At 41.4% G+C, this 23965-nt stretch overlaps 1 protein-coding gene across 17 annotated transcripts in view; it reads right to left on the bottom strand.

The window, feature by feature from the left end:
* The window catches only part of MBTD1 (mbt domain containing 1), a 62312-nt gene that overhangs the window by 36155 nt on the left and 2192 nt on the right, over positions 1 to 23965 (bottom strand). For 4 of the 17 annotated variants that reach the window (XM_084803326.1, XM_084803330.1, XM_084803334.1 and 1 more), the window contains exons 2-6: positions 22946 to 23006; positions 7491 to 7690; positions 3191 to 3330; positions 1738 to 1861; positions 531 to 613 (exon numbers count right to left, since the gene is read on the bottom strand). In XM_084803326.1, coding sequence (XP_084659452.1) covers positions 531 to 613; positions 1738 to 1861; positions 3191 to 3330; positions 7491 to 7644 — 501 coding nt within the window. In that variant the 5' untranslated portion in view covers positions 7645 to 7690; positions 22946 to 23006. Of the gene's footprint in view, positions 1 to 530; positions 614 to 1737; positions 1862 to 3190; positions 3331 to 7490; positions 7691 to 22945; positions 23007 to 23663; positions 23944 to 23965 lie in introns of those variants that run through there. The other 13 variants (XM_084803341.1, XM_084803332.1, XM_084803340.1 and 10 more) reach the window with 9 other exon arrangements.

Raw genomic sequence — 23965 nt, 5'->3', positions numbered from 1 at the left:
GCTGTGATTTTACATTTGGAGGCAAAAACAGAACCAGAGGAAAGATACCTCTTTCAGAAATTACCTGCTCAAATAGCAAAGTTCTTGGGCTGCCCACATGACACTCCTAGCACCAACCATTTTTGCTACAGAAACCCCCACCTTTTCATGTCTCATATGCTTCAACATGGAAACTGTATGAGATAGTATTTTTTTTTACTGTTCAAAATCATTTCATATTGTGGCTAAGACTTTTTTTTTTTTTTGCAATGTTGGAGGCAGAACAGAGGACCTTGAATGTTCTAGGCAATTACCTTGTCACTGAGCTACTTCAAAAGCCCTCAAAAGGTCTCTTAAAAAAGATGTGAAGATTTTACTGGTAAAACACAAGAAATTATTTTTAGCTATTAAGTAAAATAATTAATAAAGGAGAAACATTTTCTTCTTTTGGTTTTGGCAAATACTTTCTAATGATAAGATGATGACATGTTGTTGTACCTTCAGATTTAAAGATCAAGCATTTCATTGTAAGGGAGAAATTCCATACTCACATGCTTAAAACAGGCTACTGGAGCGGCTATGAAGCTGTTGCTGTTGATGTAGTTACCCCAGCTGAAGCCCTCCACGGAGACTGCTGAAATAAAATAAACAGATATAATTCTCCAACATTTTATTCACAAGAAATTTTTATTCATTCATTCAATGTGTGTTAGGGAGCATGTGGGTGCAAACGCATGTGTGTGGAGGTCACAGGATAACTTCTGGGAGTTGGTTTTCTCTTTATTGCATGTGGGTCCCAGAAACTAAATTCAAGTTTCTAGGCTTGGTCTCAAGTACTCTTAACTGCTGAGCCATCTTGCTAGCCTGTACGCTGTTGTTATTATTATTTTGGTTTTTTGAGACAGGGTTTCTCTGTGTGGCCCTGGCTGTTTTGGAACTCATTCTGTAGACCAGGATGGCCTTGAACTAAGAGATTCGCCTGCCTCTGACTCTCAAGTACTGGAACTAAAGGAGTGCGCCACCATCACCTGGCTTCAAAAGTTATTCCTAAAACTTGAAAAGAAATAAAATTCATTTTTGAAAATGAAGTTTTTGGTGAAATGTGATGACACATGCCTGCACTCAAAATACTTGAGAGATGATAGCAGGGGAATCATGGTTATCTAGGGCTATATAATAAGATTCCCCCCCCAAAACTCACTTCATTCAAAGCTTTTGTTTTCCCATAAAGATTAAATAACGTTGGTAAGTAATACAAGCTTTTATTGGTTAAATCCCTGATCTAAGTACTTGCTCTCAAAAGTGTATCAGATTTCAGAGTTCCATGGATTTTCAGGCATTTACATGGACTTTACTGGTGCTTAAAACTGGCACATATCATTTCTCTTTTCTTTTCAAACAGGGTTGCCTGTTCTGGCACATATTTTGTTCTTTTTTTAATCACTTTATTTCCACATATTTCAACACAATTCCGAATGAGGTTCTATGTACTAGGTGAGCCACTAACAAGTGCCTCCCCCAGATCAAAGTCTGCATTTTCTGATTAAGAATGTCCCACTTGTATTCACAATCACACTGCCATAACCACTAGACCCACTTTGTGTGTCAACTACTCCCATCTACACTGGTTAACAACCAGGGAGCACACAGTCTTAATGTGCCAACAGAAAAGACACACAGCTCAAACACAGCCCAAGGTTAAAACGCTGCCACTTGGAACTAGTTGAATGAATAGCATTCCACTTTTATTACACTCACCAGAATTACCTGCTTTTGTCTTTGCTTGATTTTGCAAGGTAGCTTGATACTGAGCATAGGCAGCTAATTTAGCAACTAAAGGTTGTTTTTGAAGGACTTTTGCTTTCTTTGTTGGAGGCTTACCCTGAAACAAGAAAAGTTAAGTAAATAGGATTCTTTTTCATCCCCTCCACACCCCAAATGTAACATGGTTGTATACTATTCATTCTGCTTACATATTGAGAGTTTAGAAAATTATTAAAGCAGAGGAACATACAATGAATGAGTCTTAACATGAGAGGCTTTTTTTCTTTTTGAGTTCTGCTACAATGTAGTTATCTAATACGGGCAGCAGAGCTGGCGCAGACTAAAACAGAAATATGCAAATTAATATGTTAATAAAAATTATATACCATGTATGTTAAAATATAGGCGGTGGTGGCTACTCGGCTTTAGAGTAGACAGAGTCAGGGTTATCATTCATGCAGCTGCGAAGCACGGCTACTGATGTGGAAGAGAAGACAGCTCAATGTTCAGAGAGCAAGTGACTGAGGTTTATACCTTTAGTGCTAACGCAAAAGGTCAATGACATAATGATCATGGCCAAATTCAGTGTGACAAACTGCCATCCATTTGGGTACAGACCACTGCTCAGGATCTTTGGGAACTGTCTATCTGAAATATAGAAATACATCTAAGTGATGTATTTCCTTCATCTGGGGGATTTAAATAACTCAGTGCTATGTAATGATCACAATACGTTAAATGAGAGAGAAAAACTGTGACCATACAAGAGATAATTACAAAAATCAGTAGTATAATGCCTTAAGACATTTTGAGATGGTAGGGTAACAACTCAGGCAAGTAGTCAAGACTCCAGTATTTTGCAGGCACTAATATACACTTAAAATTGGATGGTTTTCTTTTTATTTCATATGTTTTTAAAAAGGTGAGTTATATTAACTAAAAATATTTGGTTAAGGTATCAAATTGGTTGTATTTAAAAGGAGTGTTAACAAGGCCGGGGGCACCCCCAGCAATAAAAACTCCAAGAACAAAGAACAAAAGCCAAAGTAGAGAGCGAAGTTGAGGGAAGAAAAAACCCCTGAAAAACCCAAAGAATAAATCATCTTCACCCACAAGGTGAGTCCACCTTGATATTAACTCAAGGAAAAATTGGGGAGGGAGCAGAAAATAGCTTTAATTTTTACATATAACAAGGTGTTTAACTGTATTTATATGGGAAAATATCCTTTAAATTCATTTAAACAGATAATTTATAGCTTATTTTGGATAGCATGTCTTCACTATGTAAGATGTTCCAGTTTATACTACTTGTGGCTCATACATTGCTAAAAGTATAGGCTGTAAATCACTGGCCCATTGGGCAGAGGTGGAGTGCAGTGAATCACAGTCAGATGACAGGTGAGTGAAAGCCATGGGAAACAGACAAAGAATAAGAAGGTTTCTGTACCGTTACCTGAAGTCTGGCCAGAATGCTTGCCTTCTTAGAGTTTGACGAGTAACTTCTTGAACAAGAAACACTGCAGAAACGTTTCGTTTTAGAGTAAAAAGCATCTCGTACACCGACCATCCCACACATCTCACAGGTAGCTAATTAATAAAGTAAAAATATTGGTATGAAGATCATATAATAAAACCAAATTTCTCTACCTGCTTAGTGGTTATTTATCTGGAAATCTGCAATGAATTTTTCCCTATCTCTTATATATGATAGAGAAAAGTTACAGACAAGACCTGTGTGATGTCACAGTGGTGGAATCTCCAAAGTCTGGCAATTTCCTGAAGTCCTAAAGGCTTTAAAAAGGTTGAGAGTGTGGTGACACATTGTTTGTAATCCTAGCACAGAGTGAGTGTGTGTAAACCCAGTTTCAACTAACATTCTGCTAATGTTTATCATGTGCTGGGAATTTTCATATATATATATATATATATATATATATATATATATATATATATATACACACACATATACATACACACGTACATATTTGATACACATTATGAATTTCAGCTTTTAAAGGGATTATGTGTAAAAAACAAAGAAGTGCAACACAATTAAAGTGTTAACAAAGTTACAGCAAAAGCCTTTAAAATACTGCAAAGGTTGAAATCAAAGAAGAAAAGTATTTTTTAAAAAACTAAGAGGAGGGGCTGGAGAGATGGCTCAGTGGTTAAGAGCACTGCCTGCTCTTCCAAAGGACCTGGGTTCAATTCCCAGCACCCACATGGCAGCTCACAACTGTCTATAACTCCAAGATCTGACACCCCTACACCAACGCATATAAATTAAAAATAAAATAAAATATTTTTAAAAAAATTAAGAGGATTCTTTAAAATGATGTCCAGGGGACATAGAAGGATGGGACAAGGTCCAAGTCTTAGGTAGAGATCTACTTGTAACTAGTCAGGGCAAGAGACAGCTCATTTGTTGGTATTACATAATGACCAATAGCATGAAAGGCAGAATTACATCAACAAATGTCACAAGAACCGAAATTCAAGAATGACAGAGAGAGCTGGGTCTGTCTATGCAGACAGGCTGGGGAAGAAGGGCTGAAAGTTCAAGGCTGCAGAGTGAATTTAAGGCCAGAGTAGGCAACAACATAGTTGAGTGGTAGAGCACTAGCATGCATGAAGCCCTAGGTTTAATCCTATGACCTGGACGGGTTGGGGGAGGGGGGAAAAGAAACTCAATAAATTAATGTCTCACTCAAATGGCTAAAGTAAAGACACCTGTAGCATAAGCAGCAATTACAAATCCACGAGAAATGGAAACATGACAGAATATCCAAAATCCAAAACATTAACAATGAATATAGTATGTCCATGAGAGAGAAAAAAACAGAACAGTTCCTTGTACAAATTCTAGATCATTAAAAGATTTCTAAGCTGGGTGTAGTGGCGCATGCCTTTAATCCCAGAAGAGGCAGGCAGTTTGCTGTGAGTTTGAGGCCAGCCTGGGCTACAAAGCAAGTCTAGGATAGCCAAGGCTACACAGAGAAGCCTTGTCTCTACCTATATTTAAAAAGAAGTCTGCCATGGTGGTACACAGTTTTAATCCTAGCACTTGAAAGGCGAGAGCAAGACTGGCATCCAGTGAGTTCCAGGACAGCCTGGTCTATACACTGAGACCCTGTCTCCAACAAACCAAAACCAGTCAAGTGGACAATGAATCCTTGACAAGAATTATACAATGTAAAACTGTAATGCTCTTTTGTGTTAAGATTTCCACACTGGCATGGCATCATCAAGCCACAGCAAGAATATGTATTGATAGGAATTAATGTTCTCTTTTTGTTTTGTTTTGAGACAGGGTCTCACTATATGTAGCCCTGGTTGGTCTAAAATTCTGGAATTTGCTATGTAGTATAGGCTGGCCTTGAACTCATAGAACTCTGCTTGCCTCTACTTTCCAGGTGCTGGGATCAAAGGTATGCACCATCACGCTAAGTTCAGTGTTTTGACAGAAGTTTTCATATAGCTTTGCCAACCAAATGTCAGTTGGAGTAGAAGACACCTAGGAAATTCTTCTTTTTCTGGTTTGTGGTGTCAGATTTAACACAGTATCTTTCCCTGCAAGGAAAAAACTCTACTGCTGAGCCACATATCTGTCTTTCCCTAGGTACATGTTTTGTTTTTGTTTGTTTTGTTTTTTTTGAGACATGGTCTCTCTATGAAGTCTTGACTGTTCTGGAACTTGCTATGTAGATTAAGGTGGACTCAAACTCAAGAGAGATCCTTCTGTCTCTGTCTCAGAAGTGCTGGGATTAAAGGAATGTGTCACCATGCCTGGTCTTAGGTGTATTTTAATTAGTTGGGCAATCTTTTTGTTTTCCTTTGTTCCCCAGACAAAGTCCCATTATATAGCCCAGGCTGGCCACAAATTCTTGATTCTGATGCTGGGATTGCTGGATACTCTACCACACGTGACTTTAGTGGGTTTTGATACATGACGTTCACATGTGTGTGAGCCGCCTGTGTGTGTGTGTGTGTGTAGGCCAAGAATCAACTTCAGCTGTTGTTCCTTAAGTGCCATCTACCTTGTTTTCTTCAGACAGTTTGCTTCAAAGCTTAGCAAGCAGGTGAGGTTGACTTGCCAGTCAGCTCCAGGGATTCCCCTGTCTCTACCACCCTAGTGTTGCCTGGGACTATGAGTGGATACTGCCATACTTGGCTTCTTATGTGCTATTTGGGGATTAAACACAGTTGACTTTTATTAAAAAACAGAAACAAAAAACAAAACTGCTTTCCTGTGCAGTCCACCCTGGCCTCCAAGTCATATCTTCCTGTTTTTGCCTCTTCAGTGTTGCCAGCACAGCCATTCTTGGCTAGTGAAACGTTTTATATACTTTACAGTACTCTGTACCAGGCTCTACCTTGTTCAGCTGCTTAGTTAAAAGGCAGTAGGACGCATAAAACAGGATTATCACGTATGTAAATGTGATATACAGCTGAAACACTAGATGACACAGCATCCAATACCAGGTAATAGAATTAAAAATTTCTAAAATCAAAAGTTTGTAAGAGGTTTCCAAGAGAGATTCAAAGCCTTACACCTTTGGCTTTAACCAAACTGCAAAGGCCCAAGATTGGTTGAGGTCAGTTTACATATGCCATAAAACCATAAACCGGCGGCTGAAGAGATGGCTCAGAGGCCAAGAGCACTGACTGCTCTTCCAGAGGTCCTGAGTTCAGTTCCCAGCAATCACATGGTGGCTCATAAAACCACAAACCAGTGATCTGGGTCTGTAATTAAAGATATTTGCTAAGAAAGTGTGACCACCTGAACTGGATCCCACAAGTAAAGTTGGAAGAAAAGAACTGAAGACACAAAATTGTCTTTCTGATGTCCCCTAGGGCACTATGGCATGTGCACCAACACATATACCCCCACTTCTTAATTTTAAAAAAAGAAAAAAAATTCTAAAAGAAGTATTTATTATTTGAAATTCAGTATTATTTTAGAAAAAGCCAGCGGCTAAGCTGCGCTGTTCTGAAGACAGCAAAGCTAAACCTACTTTGGCCAAATCACAGTGTAACCTGACATTTGCTGAAGTGTTCTGAGATGGGATGCTTTCAGTGGGAATGGCACTAGGCAAATCAGGCCCTATCAGCAAATAATATTACAAAAATGGAGAGCCAGGCAGTGGTGGTGCACACTTTTAATCCCAGCACTTGGGAGGCAGAGGCAGGTGGATCTCTGTGAGTTTGAGGCCAGCCTGGTCTACAAAGTGATTCCAGGACAGCCAAGGCTACACAGAGAATAAGAAAGAAGGAAAAAAAAAAGGGGGGGGGGGAAGGAAAAGGAGGCTGGAGAGATGGCTCAGAGGCTAAGAGAACTGACTGCTCTTCCAGAGGTCTTGAGTTTAATCCCCAGCAACCACATGGTGGCTCACAACTATCAATAATGTGATGTGATGCCCTCTTCTGGCGGGCAGGTGTACATGCAGGCAGGACACTGTATACATAATGAATAAATCTTAAAAAAGAAGAAAAAACAAAACAAAACAAACAAACAAACAAAAAACCAAAAAAACCAAAACTCTAAAGAAGAGGCCATGGTGCTACTGTTTATAATCCTAGTACTTCAGAGGCAAAGACAAGATATTTATGAATTCTAGATGCAGTCTGAGCTACAACGGCAAGACATGATCTCAGAATAAAATAAAATAAAACCAGCCCAATGGAAGTCAAATGAAAACACATCTCAAGCATAAAGTCATGCAACAGGTCAAAGTGTAGATACTCACCCATGCCAGATTTACCATCTGGGTATGTGTAGACTTGTCCATTATTTTTGATAATCGGGAGACTGGAAGGTAAAGGAGCAACTTCTTCTTCACTCTCCTCAGAGCTGGAGCTGCTACTTGTGTCCTCACTGCAGCTGTCATAGCCGTCAAACATCCCGAAAGAGTCTTCTTTTTCTTTTGGATTGTGAAGAATGTTCTGTCTTTGTAGAAGAAACCAGTGACATGTAACACAGTGCTCACATGTACCCCCTTGACAAATCTTTAACACAAATTATGCTAAGTGGGATTTGACAGGTGAGAATCTAGTGCTGAGAACTGGTAATTTTGTTTGTTTATTGGATAGGATCTCTCTTTTACAGCTCAGATTGGCTTCAAACTCAAGGGATCCTCCCACTTAAGTCTCCCAAGCTGCTAGGATTGTAGGTATAGGCTTAGCAGGCAGCATTATTATTATTATTTTTAAAAATTTTAATTTGCTCACTTTACATCCTGAAACTGTAGCCCCTTCCCTAACTGCCTCCCAATCCCACTGCCCCAGGCAGCATTTTTTTATGATACTAAACACTTGTGCAAAATGCACTTCTCTACGATGACACATGACCTAGTAGCTAACATGTTAGCTAGTTAGATTAATAATGATGACAGAACTGACTGATGTAATGAACTGTGTATTTAACTAGGAATGCACCTTCTTCCTAAGAAATTACACCAGATGTTTTATTTTAAACAATGAGATACAGATAATTTTACTAATTTCTTTTATTTCTAAAATTCTAAGTTAAAAAAATGTGTATGGGCATTTTTGCCTGCATGTATGTCAGTAGTACCACTTGTGTGCCTGGTACTCATAAAGGCCAGAAGAGGTCATCAGAGCCCCTGGAACTGGAATTATAGACAGCTGTGAGCTGCCATGTGGGTGATGGAAACTGAACCTGTATCCTCTGGAAAAGCATCAACCATTGAGGCATCTTTACAGCCCTCTTTCTTATTTTAAGACAAGGTTTATTTCTAAGGCTGGCTTCAATTCTTCTGACAGCTGAGTGGCTGAGATCCCACAGGTCTGTCCTACTGTGCCCAATTTGGTTTCTCAGAATATTGACTTAGGAGCTTTCCTTAGAACATTTTGCATTCGCCAATAATGTTGCCACAGCTCCTAGCCCCTTTCTTGTAGTTTGCATTAGGTACTATGTGGGTTCTTCTTCTACCGTTCTCCACCTCTTCAGCCCCCTAACATTAGATAAGAGAAAAAAGGATAGAGAAGAAAGGAAAGAGATTCCTGAATAAAGTCAGGGATCAGAAAGGGGGTGACATTATCGTTATACTACTTCCTGGTGATCGGGGCATCAAGCTCCTTGGGCCAAGTTTGATCTTTGCCAACAGGATATCAAATAATTTTTTTTCCTTTCTTCCTTCCTTTCTCGGTTTTTCAAGACAGGGTTTCTCTGTGTGTAGCTCTAGGCTGTCCTGGAATCGCTGTGTAGACCAGGCTGGCCTCCAACTCACAAGCGATCCACCTGCTTCTGTTTCCCAAGTGCTGGGATTAAAGGTGTGCACCGCCACTACTCAGCTGATAGCTAATTTCTTCTTCTTCCTGGTCTTTTTTTAACTTAACTACTTAACAAACTGCAACCAACAACCAACTAACAACTAACCAACAACTCCCACTCCTCTTGGGACCCTAGAATTTTTATACCCTCTGAAAAGTTCCAGAATTCCAAATATCACAACCAAAGAAATGATCTGCAGCTGGCAAAATCATGCCTCTGCTAGAGTATGAGGCACATCTGTGTGCTGCTGTGAAGCAGGCCCATATCCCCCACACATGGGATTAAAACAAAAACATATTTTTATAATATTTTTGTGCTTTTTCTGTTTTGTTTTGTTTTTCTTTTGTGTTTTGAGACAGGGTTTCTCTATGAGCCTTGGCTAGCCTCGCTTTGTAGACCAGGCCGGCCCTGAACTCACAGAGATCTGCCTGCCTCTGCCTCCCTGAGTACTGGGATTATAGGTATGCGCCACTGTGCCTAACCTTTTCTTGTCTTTTTAAAGAAACCAAAATTCCAAAAACAGTCACACCACTTTAGAATACTGAGCAACTTTTGGGTAATTTTTAATTTAAATCTACCTTTAAAGAGTTATATTTGATACTATTTGGATATTTAGAAAGAAGTAATCAGCAATTCCAAAAGAAAAGTTTTGCTATTTTACACTTAGGAGGTAGGTGGTAGAAAATGGGCTAATCTTCAATCGATACTGTGGTATTATAAATACAGAATTCTAACCAACCTGCTAATATTACCTGAGAGCTTGAGTTTTTTCTCTTAAGTCACTCAACATTTACTTATCAAATACCTGTGTACCTTACTGTAACGGAGGGCACAGAAAGAAGTCTATATAGCAGACACAGCTGTTAGTGGTATCAGGGACAGATAGACGGAGCAGTTATGGGGCAAGAGAATGACCAAGATGGGGCTGGCAGCATATTCAATGGTGAATCCACCCTCAGTGAAGTGTTGCACAATACTTTCTTCTGGAGATAAAGCCTTCCTCTTGGGATGAAGCTTGCCAAGACACAGGACATATTAAAGGGGAGGTGAAGTGTCATCTTTCAAGGAAACTCCTGAAGCTCAGGAAGCAAGCAACTCAAAGGCTACAGAATGTCCCTGAAACTGATCAGATACCTTAGCCACCTCCTCCCAAGCATCTTAAGTACTAAGGACTGCTGAGAGACACCGTCTGGAAGAGGCAGAGACCAGCTGAGCTACCTGCAGGCTGTGCAGTGAGCTTGAGGCTTTCAGCTTTTGTGAGCTGTCACCCATGCTGGGGTGGACTTTGGTAATAGAGCTGTCTTTGAGTCACTTCTACTCCTTCTAAGTAACCTTAATAAAACTTACTGACTCACCTAATTGGAATTTGGTAGTATCTTTACTTTGGTCTGACATCAGTTACCTATCTGAGGTGAACAGACACTTGTCCACGTTGCCCCAAAAATGGCATCACACACAAGGTAAGACCCTGAGGACACAAAGGGTGACCTTTGAGTACCTGCTGTTGGAACAGGCAGAGGAAGGATGAAGATGAGGAATTTTGGGCGGGGCATGGTGGCTAACGCTTTACTCTCAGCACTGGAGTAGGATAGGGTGTGCTGTGGTATGTGTGTGTGTAAGAATGGAGACACAGATGGATCTGGGAGTTTGAGGTCAGCCTTGTCTACACAGTGAGTTCCAGGGTAGCCAGGGCTACATAACAGAGAATTTATCTAAAACCAAACCCAAACCCAAAAGATACAGGATTTGGAGCTGTGATAATCTTGACCCACTGACAGAGTGGCTTATGCCTAGTCTGAGTGGAATACAGATGATATACAGGAGGATTTGTAGTCAGATCATAAGTGTTGTTTTGGGCTAACTTAGGTAAGATTTTTTAAATTTTCTGCCATAGGGTCAAGAGAAGACATATAAGACTATAGTATCTTATTTACAGTGTTAATTACACCAGCCAGACCAGGCTCTGAATCACTAATAAATTCATCCAGCCTACTTTCATGCAGAAATATCCATGGAGACACCACATGAGGGCCAGCGAGATGGACAGCTCAGTGCTGGCAGGACAAACATGACGGATTAACTTCAATCCCTGGTACCATGGTGGAGGAAAGAACCAACTATTGAAAAACTTTTCTGCAATCTCCATGTGTGCCACAGCATGTGCACACTGATGTGTACACACACACACACACATAACCCAACAATAGTAAGAGTCCATATAGCCTTTAAAACCAGCACTAGCAGAGTCCTGAGACTCTGAGGATAGCCAGGGCTACATAGAGATTCTTATCTCAAACAAACACTGTCAAAACCAAACCATAGCAATCCTCCCGAACAAAGATCAACTCTTCACCAAAAAAATAAAATAAAAATCAAAGTCCCCAAACAAAAAATTACCTCCCCAAATAAAGACTCTCAAAGTTTTCATTTAGCAAGTAATACATGCCAACTCAAGATAGCTTATTCTAACTCTACTTTCAGAAAGTATTATTTTGAAGTTTCGGAGGATTAATGACTACAAATGGCAATTTTCCAGGCATGGTAGAACACATCTTGTTTTAGTTTGCTTTATGTTGCTGTGATAAACACCACAACTAAAAGCGACTTGGAGTGGAAGGGTTTACTTCATCTTACACTTCAGGAAGCAGCCCATCACTGAGAGAAGTGAGGGTAGGAACGCAAGGCCAGAAGTGAAGCAGGGGCCAAGGAGCAATACTCCTCACTGGCTTGCTTTCTGGTGTGTTTCACTAGCTTTCTTACAGACCTTATGTATACCTGCCTATGAATGCCCATGGCTCTACTACACACAGAATAGATATTCTCTATAACATGTGGAGAATAAATGCCTAGACACACCCAGTATATACCAACCTACTGTATTGACATACTTATAACCTAAATTATTTTATTTTAGTTATTAAGTGTGAGGTTAAAGTAGGTACCCATGGAGCCCAGTAGATGGAATTACAGGTGGCTGTGACCTCAACTTGGGTCTTCTTTTCCAAGCATAGCAAGTATTCTTAATTGTTGAGCTATCTCTTTAGCCCAACATCATCATAATTTATGCCACGCTTCTTGGGAAGCTGTATTCTTAGGAAGAGCTGTTCTCTAAGTACCTTTTCCTCCATTAAAATAGCCTACTAGTAACAAACAAAACCAAACAGACATGCCAGGTACATGCCTTTAATCCCCAGCACCTGGGAGTCCAGGAAAGGGCACTGGAACCCCTGGATGCTGGGTTTGAACCTGGAGCCTGTGGAAGAGCAGCCAGTAGTCTTTAATCATTAAAAAGCCATCTCTCCACCCACAGAATTTCTGGGTTTATTTATCTACCCTCCCCCTCCCCCAGACAGAGTTTCTCTGTGTTATAGCCCTGGCTGTCCTGGACTTACTCTGTAGGCCAAGCTGGACTCTAACTCACAGAGATCCGCCTGCCTCTGCCTCCCAAGTGCTGGGATTACTGGCATATGTCACCACAACTGACTTAGAGTCCAATTATTTTTCTTTTGGATTTTTGACATGGGGGTGAGGGGAGATACCACACTTGGTAGCCTGGGAACTCATGACAATCCTCCTGCCTCCTGAGTGCTGGGACTTCAGGCAAAACCCCCATATTTTGCACTAAAATGGCAGTTCTTTCAAAACTCATGTACTGATTTAACACAATCTAATCATAATGTTACCAGACTGACAGAAACTTGACAGCCTGATTACATTATAATGTTATACTAGACAATGGGATTTTGCCCTGAACAGACTGAGAGATCAATAAATAAAATAGAATAATCTAGATAGACATGTAGTGAGTGAAAATCTATTACTTTTATCCACATTCCAAACCCAACCAAATGGTCATATAACAAATTAATCCAAAAGGCCATAGACATAAAGAGGAAGACCTTAAACTGTAAACTTCTGGGAGAAAATGCACTTCTGGTTAAATAAAAAGTATTAAGTACATACTAAAAGTATACATAAAAGAAAAATATAAAAAGACTGGATTTGATAAAAATTCACAGTATCTTCTCTTTGAAGATATTAATGGGGCTGACAAAATGGCTCAAGAGGATAAAGGCACAAGCTCAGGCCTGAAGACCTGAGCTTAATTCCTGGAACTTATAATGTTGGAAGCAGTAAACCAATTCTTGAATGCTGTGTTCATACAACATTAAAAAGGAAAAACAAAGATACTGTTAAGAGAGTAAGAGTAAGACAACACAGACTGGGAGGAAACATTTGCAAATCATGAACCTCAAAGGCCCAACAACAGCAACAAAAACGTATCAAAACCCAGAGAAGGCCTAGGCAGTAGTAACTTGACTGGTAGTGCATGTACAAGCCCTGGATCTGATTGCCCACAGTTCATGAAATCCAGATTGTCAATGTCATCCTGGGCTACAACCCAATCTAAGGCCATCCTGCACTAAATGAGACCCTATATCAAAACAAAACACCCCTGCCCACCGCCCTGGCATTTCTTCAATGATTACTTGGTGTGGTGATATAGATTTATAATGCCAAGTTACTTGAGAGACCAAGACAAAAACCAACCAATAAAAACAAGACTGATTTATAGCTAAGTGGTAGAGCACTTGCCTAGCATGTGCTAGGCCTGAGCACTGAAAAGCAAAAGAACAAATGGAAGCAGATCCCCGTATTTACGTTGGAGGCAGCAGGAGTTCAAGGTCACCTCTGCTACTTAATGTGCCCAAAATTACAAATAACCTTATCTCAATTTAAAAAAAAAAACCCACAAAAAACACACTCCCAAAACAATAAAAGAAAAAGCAAAATCACTTCAGTGATTAAAACAATTCCAATTTTTAAGATGAGGCAAAGATACTCAGATGGCAAATAAGGACATGGAAGTAGTTTAATATTTTTAGCTATTATAAAATGTAATTTAAAAATCATGAGATTGACTGGCTAGATGGTGTAAGCCTATAATCCCAGCATTTAGGCCTTTAAAACCAGTACTAAAAGAGTATATGAAGGAGGGGCCTGGAGAGATGGCCCAGTGGTTAAGAGCACCGTCTCCTCTTCCAAAGGTACTGAGTTCAATTCCCAGCAACCACATGGTGGCTCACAACCATCAATAATGAGATCTGGTGCCCTCTTCTGGTGTACAGGTGCACACGCAAGCACAACACTGTATAAACAATAAATACATCTTTAAAAAAAAAAGAGAGAGAGCATTGTCTGCTCTTTCAAAGGACTTGGGTTCAATTCCCAGCACCCACATGGCAGCTCACGCCTGTCTCTAAGTCCAACTTTAAAAAAAGAAAACGCAGAGGAAAAAATGTGTAATGCTCATCTGGACTTTACAGTGAGATTCTGTGTCAAAGCCTGGGAGATGGCCTTAGTGGTTAAGAGCACTGGCTACTCCTGAAGATGGCTTGATTCTTAACATCCAGGTTGTAGTTAATACCATTTCTAACTCCAAGAGCTTTATCTACACAGGTAGCTGTGCTGTGGCTCAGCCCCAGCACTCATCTTTGATCCAAGAGCTTTATCTACACAGGTAGCTGTGCTGTGGCTCAGCCCCAGCACTCATCTTTGATCCAAGAGCTTTATCTACACAGGTAGCTGTGCTGTGGCTCAGCCCTAGCACACATCTTTAATCCAAGAGCTTTCTGTAAAGAGGATTAAATAAAGTCAACCATAGGTTAAGAGGAAGAACAAGAAACAAACATTGGGGAGAGAGAAGTAGACAGGTGAACAGGAAGTAGAAAGCAGGGACATTCAGTTGGAGGGTTTTTAAGACAGGGCGGAGAAGGAGTGTTTTCCTTCTGGGATGTGGATGACGAGGAAGGTCAGCTGGGTGTTTTCTCTGCCACCCCAGTATCTGGCTCCTGGGTCTTTATTGGTAAAAATCAAACATTTGGAATTTTGTTTAAAAACAACAATGTTCTGTTAACAGAATGTTGCATGCATCTAGAGGCACAGGATGTGTACCTGTCCCCACTGTGACATTAGAGTTGATTTGTTGGTAAAGGTCTATTTTCTCATCCTTCTCCAGGACACTAATGTGTAGATATTGTTCTTCACAGTAATCCCACACTTAACTTGGCATGTGATAACTTTTGACAAACACAACTGTATGATGGCTGCAAAATTTATTTTCCAATTCTAGTCCATCACTAGCCAGCAATAAATCCTATCATTCTTTACCTATCATTTTTCGTTATCAATTTGAATTAATTTCCACCCTCATCTCTGTGCTCATTTTGGGGTCCACAACCTCTAATTTGCATGAAGTGGTTTCCACATCCATTTGACATGCTACCCCTAATATTTTGGGTAATTCTCTACTTTCTAGCATATTGGTATAACCCAGGCTCACTTTACACTGACACTGCACTTTTGCCCTGAAATTAATTCCTTTAGGGAGCTCCAATTCTCTTTAGTGGTCAGTATTAAAACTCAGCATCTCAGCATTGGATAGCTTCACAGTTTCTTTTTTCTTTCCCTTTTTTGAAAACAGGGTCTTTCTATGTAGCCCCGGGAACTCATTATGTAGGCTCAGGCTGGCTTTAAACTCGTCAAGATCTGCCTGTCTCAAGAGCTGCGATGGAAGGCATGCACCATCACGCCAGAACTTCAGGCTTTCTATCTTGTAGAACAGTGTTAATCCAGCAACAAGGCTACTCAGGCTGGAACACAGGCACACCTTCAATCCCAGGAGACAGAGAGAAGCAGATCTGACTTCAAGGCCAGCCTGGTGTAGAGCAAGTTTCAGGTAAAGAAAAGGTTAGGTCCAGGCATGGTGGTACACACCTTTAATTTCAGCACCTAACAGACAGGCATGAAGATCTCTGAGTTCTGGGGAGGTAGTTAGGTTGAGTCAGTGAGCTGAGAGGCAGTGCAGTGGAACTGAGTTTGTAGCAGTTCATTTTGTGAAATTTAAAAGCATTTTTACAAGGAGAGTTTTTACAGAGTCTGGTAGGAGAGAACAAGCTAGACACAGGTGAAAACAGAACGAATCAGAGTATGAGAAGCCAGGAGATTATAGAATAGATTGCTAGAGGTAGTGGGAGGCCAAGCAGAGCAATTCATTCAGAGGTCGAGAGAGAAGTCACACTGCTTGCAAAGGAGTTTGAGCCAGAAGCGCTGAACTGAACCAGCCAGCCAGAGAAAGAGCTGGGAAGGGTGACCTCCTATTTCAGCAGTAAGTCTCAGAGGCTGAAAACATTCTAGACCTACACTAGATTGTACAGAGGCTAGAAGCTTCCCAGACTAGGCCTAGCTTACCAGATGAAGGTAGTAAACCTCAGGGGCAATTGTATCAGGCAAATAAAAAGATACTTCTATATTATCTTTTGAATTTTTACTCAAAAACTTCTCTCCCCCACAGCTGTTTGTAGTTAGTATGGACCTATCTGCAAATTTGGCTTTTGCTTATGGAACTTTTTAGCATGCAATTAAAAAAAATATATCATGACTAACTCCTGCAGTCAGAAGGCAGAAGCAGGCAGATTTGTGTTAAGTTCAAGGCCAATCTGGTCTACATAGTGAGACCTTCTCTTGGTAGGTAGTATGATAAAATATACCAAGTTTTATTTTTTTAATGCTGGAGCTCAAACTTAGGGCCTTGGGAATGCTGAGCACACATTCTAGCAAACTATGTATGTACTTGCTAAGGACCAGCATTTCCTTCCATTCACCCTTATGGGTCAACATTAGAAAAGTTTCCCTAAATTGTGGTACTAAAAAAGCTCCTACATTTTTCTTCTAGTGTTTGTACAGTTATTTTCTTTAAATCTGAGCTATCTAGACTTTATTCTCATAAGTGGTGAGAAGGATCTAATGTCTACTTCTAAATGGCTACCTAATTGTTGTAATAACCATTATTAACTCCTATCTCTAAGTTCTAGGTTTCTGTCATGAACTTCCGTGCATTTCTGAACTTTACCCTGTAGCCGTCTGTCTCTAATGACATGGATAAGCTGGAAATTCCAACATAGGTGACCTTGTTGTTTACACAAACCTGGACCAGCTAACTCCTGTGTACCTCAGCCGTCTCACACAGACTGCTGGGGTGCTACATTAGTTCTTACCACTCACCTCCTTAGAGTTAACCTTAACTGTTAGTTCAACTCTGATCAAGTCCAGCCTTTTCAACATTAGAAATCTTTTTATTCAGCTTTCATCATCATGGTACCTAAGAACATGCCTTTCTGTCTCCTCTTCCACTGCAGTCACTGAGGTTGTCCACCCCTTATACCAGGTTTTCTTGAATTTGGTCTTGCTGCCTTCAATAGAAGAGATTCTTCAGCATCTTTGTTCTTGTTCCTCAAGCTTATAATACAGAACAGAACATTCCTGACTGGTGAGCTTAATACCCCACCACTCACTTTTCACTTTCATATTCCTTAATCACTTTTAATTTTATTTCCAGGTTCCAACACTCTTTTTAGAAAACAAAACAAGAGTCAGCGTCTCACTATGTTGTCTTGCTGGCTTAAAACTTGCTAAATACACCAGGATGGCCATGAACTCATACAGATCTGTTTGCTTCTCAAGTGTTAGGACTAAATTTGTGCATTGCTACACTGGGCCCAGATCCATTACTCCTCCTGGCATTATAGGCAGTGGATTCTGAATGTTTAGGGGTCATGAAAGGCAGAAAAACCCATTATTAAGTCAGATGCAGGAGAACATAACATAGCCCAAAGCTGGAGCAAACCTGCACACTCTTGAGGTTGCTGCTGCGGAACAGTGTTTTACAATAAGCTTTTACAAATAACTAGTCTAAAGTGATAACACCTCAAGAGATGCTATGTACTAATCAAAGTGACTAAAATTCCCCCACACCAATACTATACTATACTTCACATTCTATGCTCAGTGTGGGAAATGGAACTACCAATGCAATGCGCATGGGAATATAAAAGTTTCCTAAAAAGTTAAATCTATACCACATGCTATCCTCCCACTCATAGGTATTTAACACGCACAAGAAATGACATCAAATGTCCATAGAAAGACGCACAGAAATGGTCTAATAGTCCCACACTGCAAAGATTCTGGTTAGCAATCTCCAGTGTGCAAAAAGAGTACAAGCACACAAAACTGCAACCTTTAATTAACTATCAAGCACTATGTACTGTATAAACTGACATGTGCTACTTTGCTAGGACTAGCAGCATAGGTTTGTTGGTCCCAACATTACCAGAGGCACAGTATTGTGATATACTGTTTCAGCTAGTTACTAGGCAAGAGAAATTTTTCAGCGTATAGTAATCTCATGGGATTACTGTTGTACAAGTAGTTAACTGACTAATATATTATGGTACACATGGCTGTGTTTCGTGTGGCAAGGTTCTGCCTTTATAACCTTTAGAGGCTTTCTAGGGTATCTTGATATCTGGTAAGTCTAGATCTACTTTTGAGATTCTCAACATTTTGATATCCTTTTTTCTTCCCTTCACTGCCCAAGTCAGATTTATGCCAAATATTAGTGTTATTTTAACTGAGATCTCATTGAATTTATTAACTAAGGGCTGAGAATGCACAAAACCTAGGCTCTACTCCCAACACTTCAGAGACTCAGGGTGTTGACAACAGCCACTGCCATCCAGTCCTCTAGAGGAACTAGGAGGTTCAAGGCCACTGCTGGACGCCTAGCCAGTTTGAGGACAACTTGAGTTACATAAGACTCAAAAGCGACAATAAGAGTTTTTACTAACTTAGGCAGGACAGTTTGATGCTTTAAGTTTGCTTCCCATAGGTTTTACCCCATTTTTTTTCTTTCTTTAGAAACAGGGCCCCATTATTTAGATCAGGTTTAACTCAGAGACTTGCTTGTCTCTGACTCCTGAGTGCCTATGTGCCACCATCCTCAACAACAATTCTTTTTTAAAAACAGAATGTATTTTTATTACTTTTATTATGTGTAGTATGTGTGTATGTGTAGGTATGTGCATGTGAATACAGGTGCCACTGTAGCCTGGAGTCAGATCCCCTGGGAACTGGAGTTACAGGTGGTAGTGAGCCATCTGTTAGAACTGAAATTGGGTCCTCTGCAAGATTGAGCCATCTCTTCATTCTCGACAATTATTAAAACAAGTTTATTTAGTGTTTGGGAGGGAATGGGCACACACAGTACACATGCACAGGTCAATTCCTCCTTTTTAAAAGTTCTATCAGTTTTTATAAGTGTTTTATAAATACAGGCCGAGTATCCTTTATGTTTTTGTTTTTCTGAGACAGGGTTTCTCTGTGTAGCCCTGACTGTCCTGGAATTGATTCTGTAGACTAGGCTGGCCTTGAACTCAGAGATTCACCTGCCTCTGCCTCTTGAGTGCTGGGACTGAAGGCAAAGATGTGAATTACTTCATTAGATAAGAAATGTTTCAGTTCTTGAAAGGGAGTATGTTACATGGTACAGGTTAAGTATCTTTATGTAAAAGGCTTGGGAGTATAAGAATTTCAGATACAAAAGTGAGTTTTCTTGGGGCAGAGCCCCAAATTTATGTACATCCCTGTCTTAAAAAACTGGAGGGGAGGGGACTTTCTGGACACACACTAAACGTTAAACGGTTTCTTAGCAGGGCTTGGTACACACACCTAAAACTTTAGCAATTTGGAAGCTGAGGCAAACACAAGTTCAAAGCCAGCCGGGGCTTTGATACAAGACTGCCTCAAAAAACCAAAGTAGATCGGGAAGATGGTAGAGGCCCTGTTGCCTAAGCACTAGGACCAAGTTCAAATTCTCCTGCACCACATAAAAGATGGTCACAACAGCAGGTGTGTGATCCCACAGCTGCTCAGGGCAGACAGGCAGATAAATAACCTGGAGTCTCTGGTGAGAGACCCTGTCTTAGAAAGTAAGGAAGAGACAAACACCCAATGCCAACTTTTGGCTTCTATATTCATGCATGCCTGTGTAAGACACTCATGCACACAAGGGTAGGGTTGTGGGTCTACTGAATAATCACCTGCAGGAAAGGCATGTTTTAAAGTCGAGTCTTCAAGAGATGAACCTAGTGATTACATTGTTCTAATACCTGCATGTCCAATTTGGAAGAGATATGGCTGTTGAAATTGACATCAAGTAAAACCAATATAAAATATTGAACGTTTCTGTCCATTAGTTACATTTTAAGTGCTCAGTAGTCACTGTGGCAGGCGGCTCCCATACTGGCTAGTCTAGGTAACAGACATTTCCATTCCTGCAGAAAGTTCTATTAGACAACAATAACTGATTTTATACCACCCCCACCAACTATGGGCAGAGAACCAAGGCATCTGATGTCATCCAACAAGGCCATGGAGCTGGACAGTGGCCAAACTGCCGCTAAAGCCTCTTCTGACAGTGTCCCCTGACTATCACTGCACCCCTTTCTTACATCCAAGGTTTATCCAAGTGGATGTATAGCCTTTTCACCTTTCATTATGCTTTCTAGCAAATACAGAAAAGAAACAGAGAGCTAAGCCGGGTGTGGTGGCACGCGCCTTTAATCTCAGCACTCAGGAGGCAGAGGCAGGTGGATCGCTGTGAGTTCGAGGCCAGCCTGGTCTGCAAAGTGAGTCTAAGACAGCCAAGGCTACACAGAGAAATCCTGTCTCGAAAAACAAAAACAAACCAACCAACCAAACAACCTCTATTAAGACCTCTTAGAATAAATCTAAGTTTGTAACTACTCAAAATCTTTTGTCTTTATGCTTTTATCTGCCATGTATTTGAAATAAGAAGACTAAAGATGACTTACTGTCTTTGAATTTTTTGCTGTTTTTGTGGAATGGGCGTTTTTACAGCCCAAGCAAAGCTGTATATTCTGCCCCTTGGGTGGTAGGATTAGAGGCATGTACCATTATATCTGGCCTTGATAGACATGGAAACAATTTTAAAGATGAAAAGATGAGAAATAAGGAGCAATTCAAAAGAGCTGATTTCCCTAATTTTAGAATGTGGTTATTCAGATCACCTGAGCCCTCTTGGCTTTTAGTCCTTTAGTACTTTAATGGCTATGACATTAATATGCTATTTTTACTTATAAACTAATTCTGCCTTAGTTTGAATAGTGTTTTAACACAATTTAAATTAATTTGCTTTGTTTTTATTTACAAAAGTAACTAAGGTACAAGAAGGAGCACCTGAGTATCTGGGAAGACTAAGTAAGATTCATGTATAGCTAACCATAAAAAATACAGTAATACCCTCTTTAAAAACAAAACCAGTTGCTCCTGTTTAGTATGCTTAGAATACAAATGCTTCCAGAGTCAGTCAAATTATGTCATGATAGTTCACATTTAAAGTTAACAGGAAAAAACACCAACTGAAAATTTGAAGATGTGAGTAAAGAGCTCTGAAAATTGTCACAGCTACGACTCAAATCCAAGTTAAAACACTAGTGACCAGCTCTGAAAGAAAATGTATGCATAAAGTTACAAAATGCCTCACCAGAAAACACTATGAACAGACACGTATTTGAGATAGCTTTTTGCCCTATGCTGCCAGGCATCTGCAGTCTTTCAATATGGGGGTCTATGTAAATAGAAGCCACTTGTTATTCAGAGGAGGTGGTGCAAAAACCAGCTATTTTCTTTCTAAACACTCTTCAGTGTTGAGGCAAACAGGCTGAAGCACACAAGAGCAAAGCAACAGCCTCTACCATAGGGCGGGGAACAAGAAGAAGTTTGCTTTACCTGTACTGGTAGTTAGCACATCAGTGGGTGCCAACTTGTATTTGGAAGTGAATTGCTGAGAGACAAATCATGATGTATGTTAATGTAAGAAGGATTAAAAATACTGAAAATGCCAGGTATGGCAGTGCATGCTTTTAATCCCAGCAAAGGCAGGAGGATCTCTGTGAGGCCAGCCTGGTCTACAGAGTGAGTCCAGGACATTCAGGGCTACACAGAGAAACTCTGCCTCCAAAAACCCAAACCAAACAACAACAACAAAAACCAAAAACCCCACAAACACCACCATTACCATAAAAAAAGTCCCAAACAAGAAAACCAAACCCCTGAGAACTCTAAAGTAAACATTTAAGTGTTATAAACATTTCAAGTCTCATTTAAGATAGAAGTTTTAAAAGAAAGAGATTAGAGATGGCTTATTAGGTAAAGGCACCTGCTGCCAAACTTGATGGCCTGTTTTATTCCAGGGTCCCACAGGGCAGAAGGTAAGATGATTACCTCAACCTGTCCTCTGACCTACACACACACACACACACACACACACACAATGTAGCATGCCCCACCCTGTAAACAAACACACACACACTTTTTTTTTTAAACAAGGAAGGGCTTTCCCTTTCGGAGGGGGCCTGGATTTGCAAAGACCACAAGTCAAACCGATGGGAAGGCAATAGTTCAGGTCATTTTTCTTCCAGGTACTGCATTTATCAGCTTCAAGGCTCCTCCCCCCAGGCCCAGTTTTAGGCATTCTTAGAAGTGATTCAGGCGAAAGGTAAGTGCACACTGACAGCACGAAGCAGATAGTTAGAATAGAAGACATTCCTACTCTCAAAGAGGAATACTACTCAAACAGCCATGAAAGCCCCATACAGGATTTCTCTAGCTTCCCGGGGAACAGTATCAAGCATAATTAGTCGCATAAGCAGCAACACCTGCAACTGACCCAGCCAAGTTTTCAGTTGGCCTTCACTTATCTCTTAACTCTCCCCAACCCCCTTCCTCCACTTCCCTGCTGTTCTTTCCTAGCACACAAAATATAGGCCAATGAGCAGTGGGTGGGTGAGGAGGATGTGAGAACAAATTTGAGAAGTAAAAAAAAAAAAAAAAAAAAAAGGAGCAACTTAAGCAGGACGTGAATGAGACTGAGGGGTCTAATAAGGGCAGGCAAACGAGCATCAGAGAGACTGAAAAAGAGGCGTTCTCCTGGGCTGTAGCGCTTGTTTATAGTATGGAGGGTTAAGTAGAGGTCAGGCTACCTACCACTCGTCAGAAGCTGGGCAGGGGCAGCTGCTTTGGGTGACTTCTAGTGTCTCTTCCGACTCTGAAATGTTAGGATTTCTATTTCACAAAGGAGAACGTAAGGATGACGGAAGCCCACCGCCTTGGAACCCTTGGGAAGGAGCTGCCTTGGCGGGCCGACTCCCCGACACCACCGCTCCTACGTCTCCCTCCCACACGTGCCCACCCCGCCCCCTTTCAGGCTCAGCACCTCCACGTGCAAAACGCCACAGGGCATTAGCCCCCACTCGAGTGGGCTCCTTCCCCTGCAAACTCTGTGTGCCCCTGCCCCGGTCCCCCACCCCAGAGAAGCGAGGAACACCACTCTCCCACTCTGGGAAGCTAAAAAAAAAAAAAAAAAAAAAAAAGGAAAAGTCTCCGTTCTAGTCTTTCTCTTTAGCCAGAACAAGGCTGGGGAGGGACAGAGAAAAACTTTCTTCTCAATTTTTTTTTTCTCCTCCCTGAGAGTAAAGAGAACCTCAAGTCAGAGGTTGGGGGGGGGAGGGGAACCCCTGGACGTTTAACGGCCAGTAGGGGGAGGGGAGCTCCGGAGACGGAGGGGGCGTGGGATGAAGAAGCAGGCCCGCGAGCGGGGGTCCCGCAGCTGCGGGGTTCTTGGGGTCGGACAGCTGCAGGCGTCCCTCCCCTCTACCCACCCCCCGACCTGGCACACAAAGCGGCTGCTGCGCTCGGCTCTCACCAGATCCTTTGTGTTTTCCATCAGGGCCTCATGGGTAGGGGCCGGCCGTGCTCCCCAAGCCTGCGGCGCCCCCTCCCCCCCGCGAGCAAGGGGCGGGCGCCTCTCCCGGGGACTTGCGGCGACTACACGGGGGGAGGGGGTACCCCCAGCTGGGCCCCCGGGTCAGTGGCGGCAGTGGCAAGCCCCCGGATTTCCACCCCCCTTTAACTCGGGTGGCCCCAGGATATCAACAACATTAGCATAGCCCTCCTTCCCCAGCGCGCCTGCGCCGTGACCCGCGCCCCGATTGGCCCACTTCCCCA

This window comes from Acomys minous (assembly GCF_964271855.1).
Source record: "Acomys minous genome assembly, chromosome: 12".
NCBI classification, from domain to species: Eukaryota; Metazoa; Chordata; class Mammalia; order Rodentia; family Muridae; genus Acomys; species Acomys minous.
Note: the sequence above shows the minus strand (reverse complement) of the source record. Positions and strands in the feature narration are given on the sequence as shown.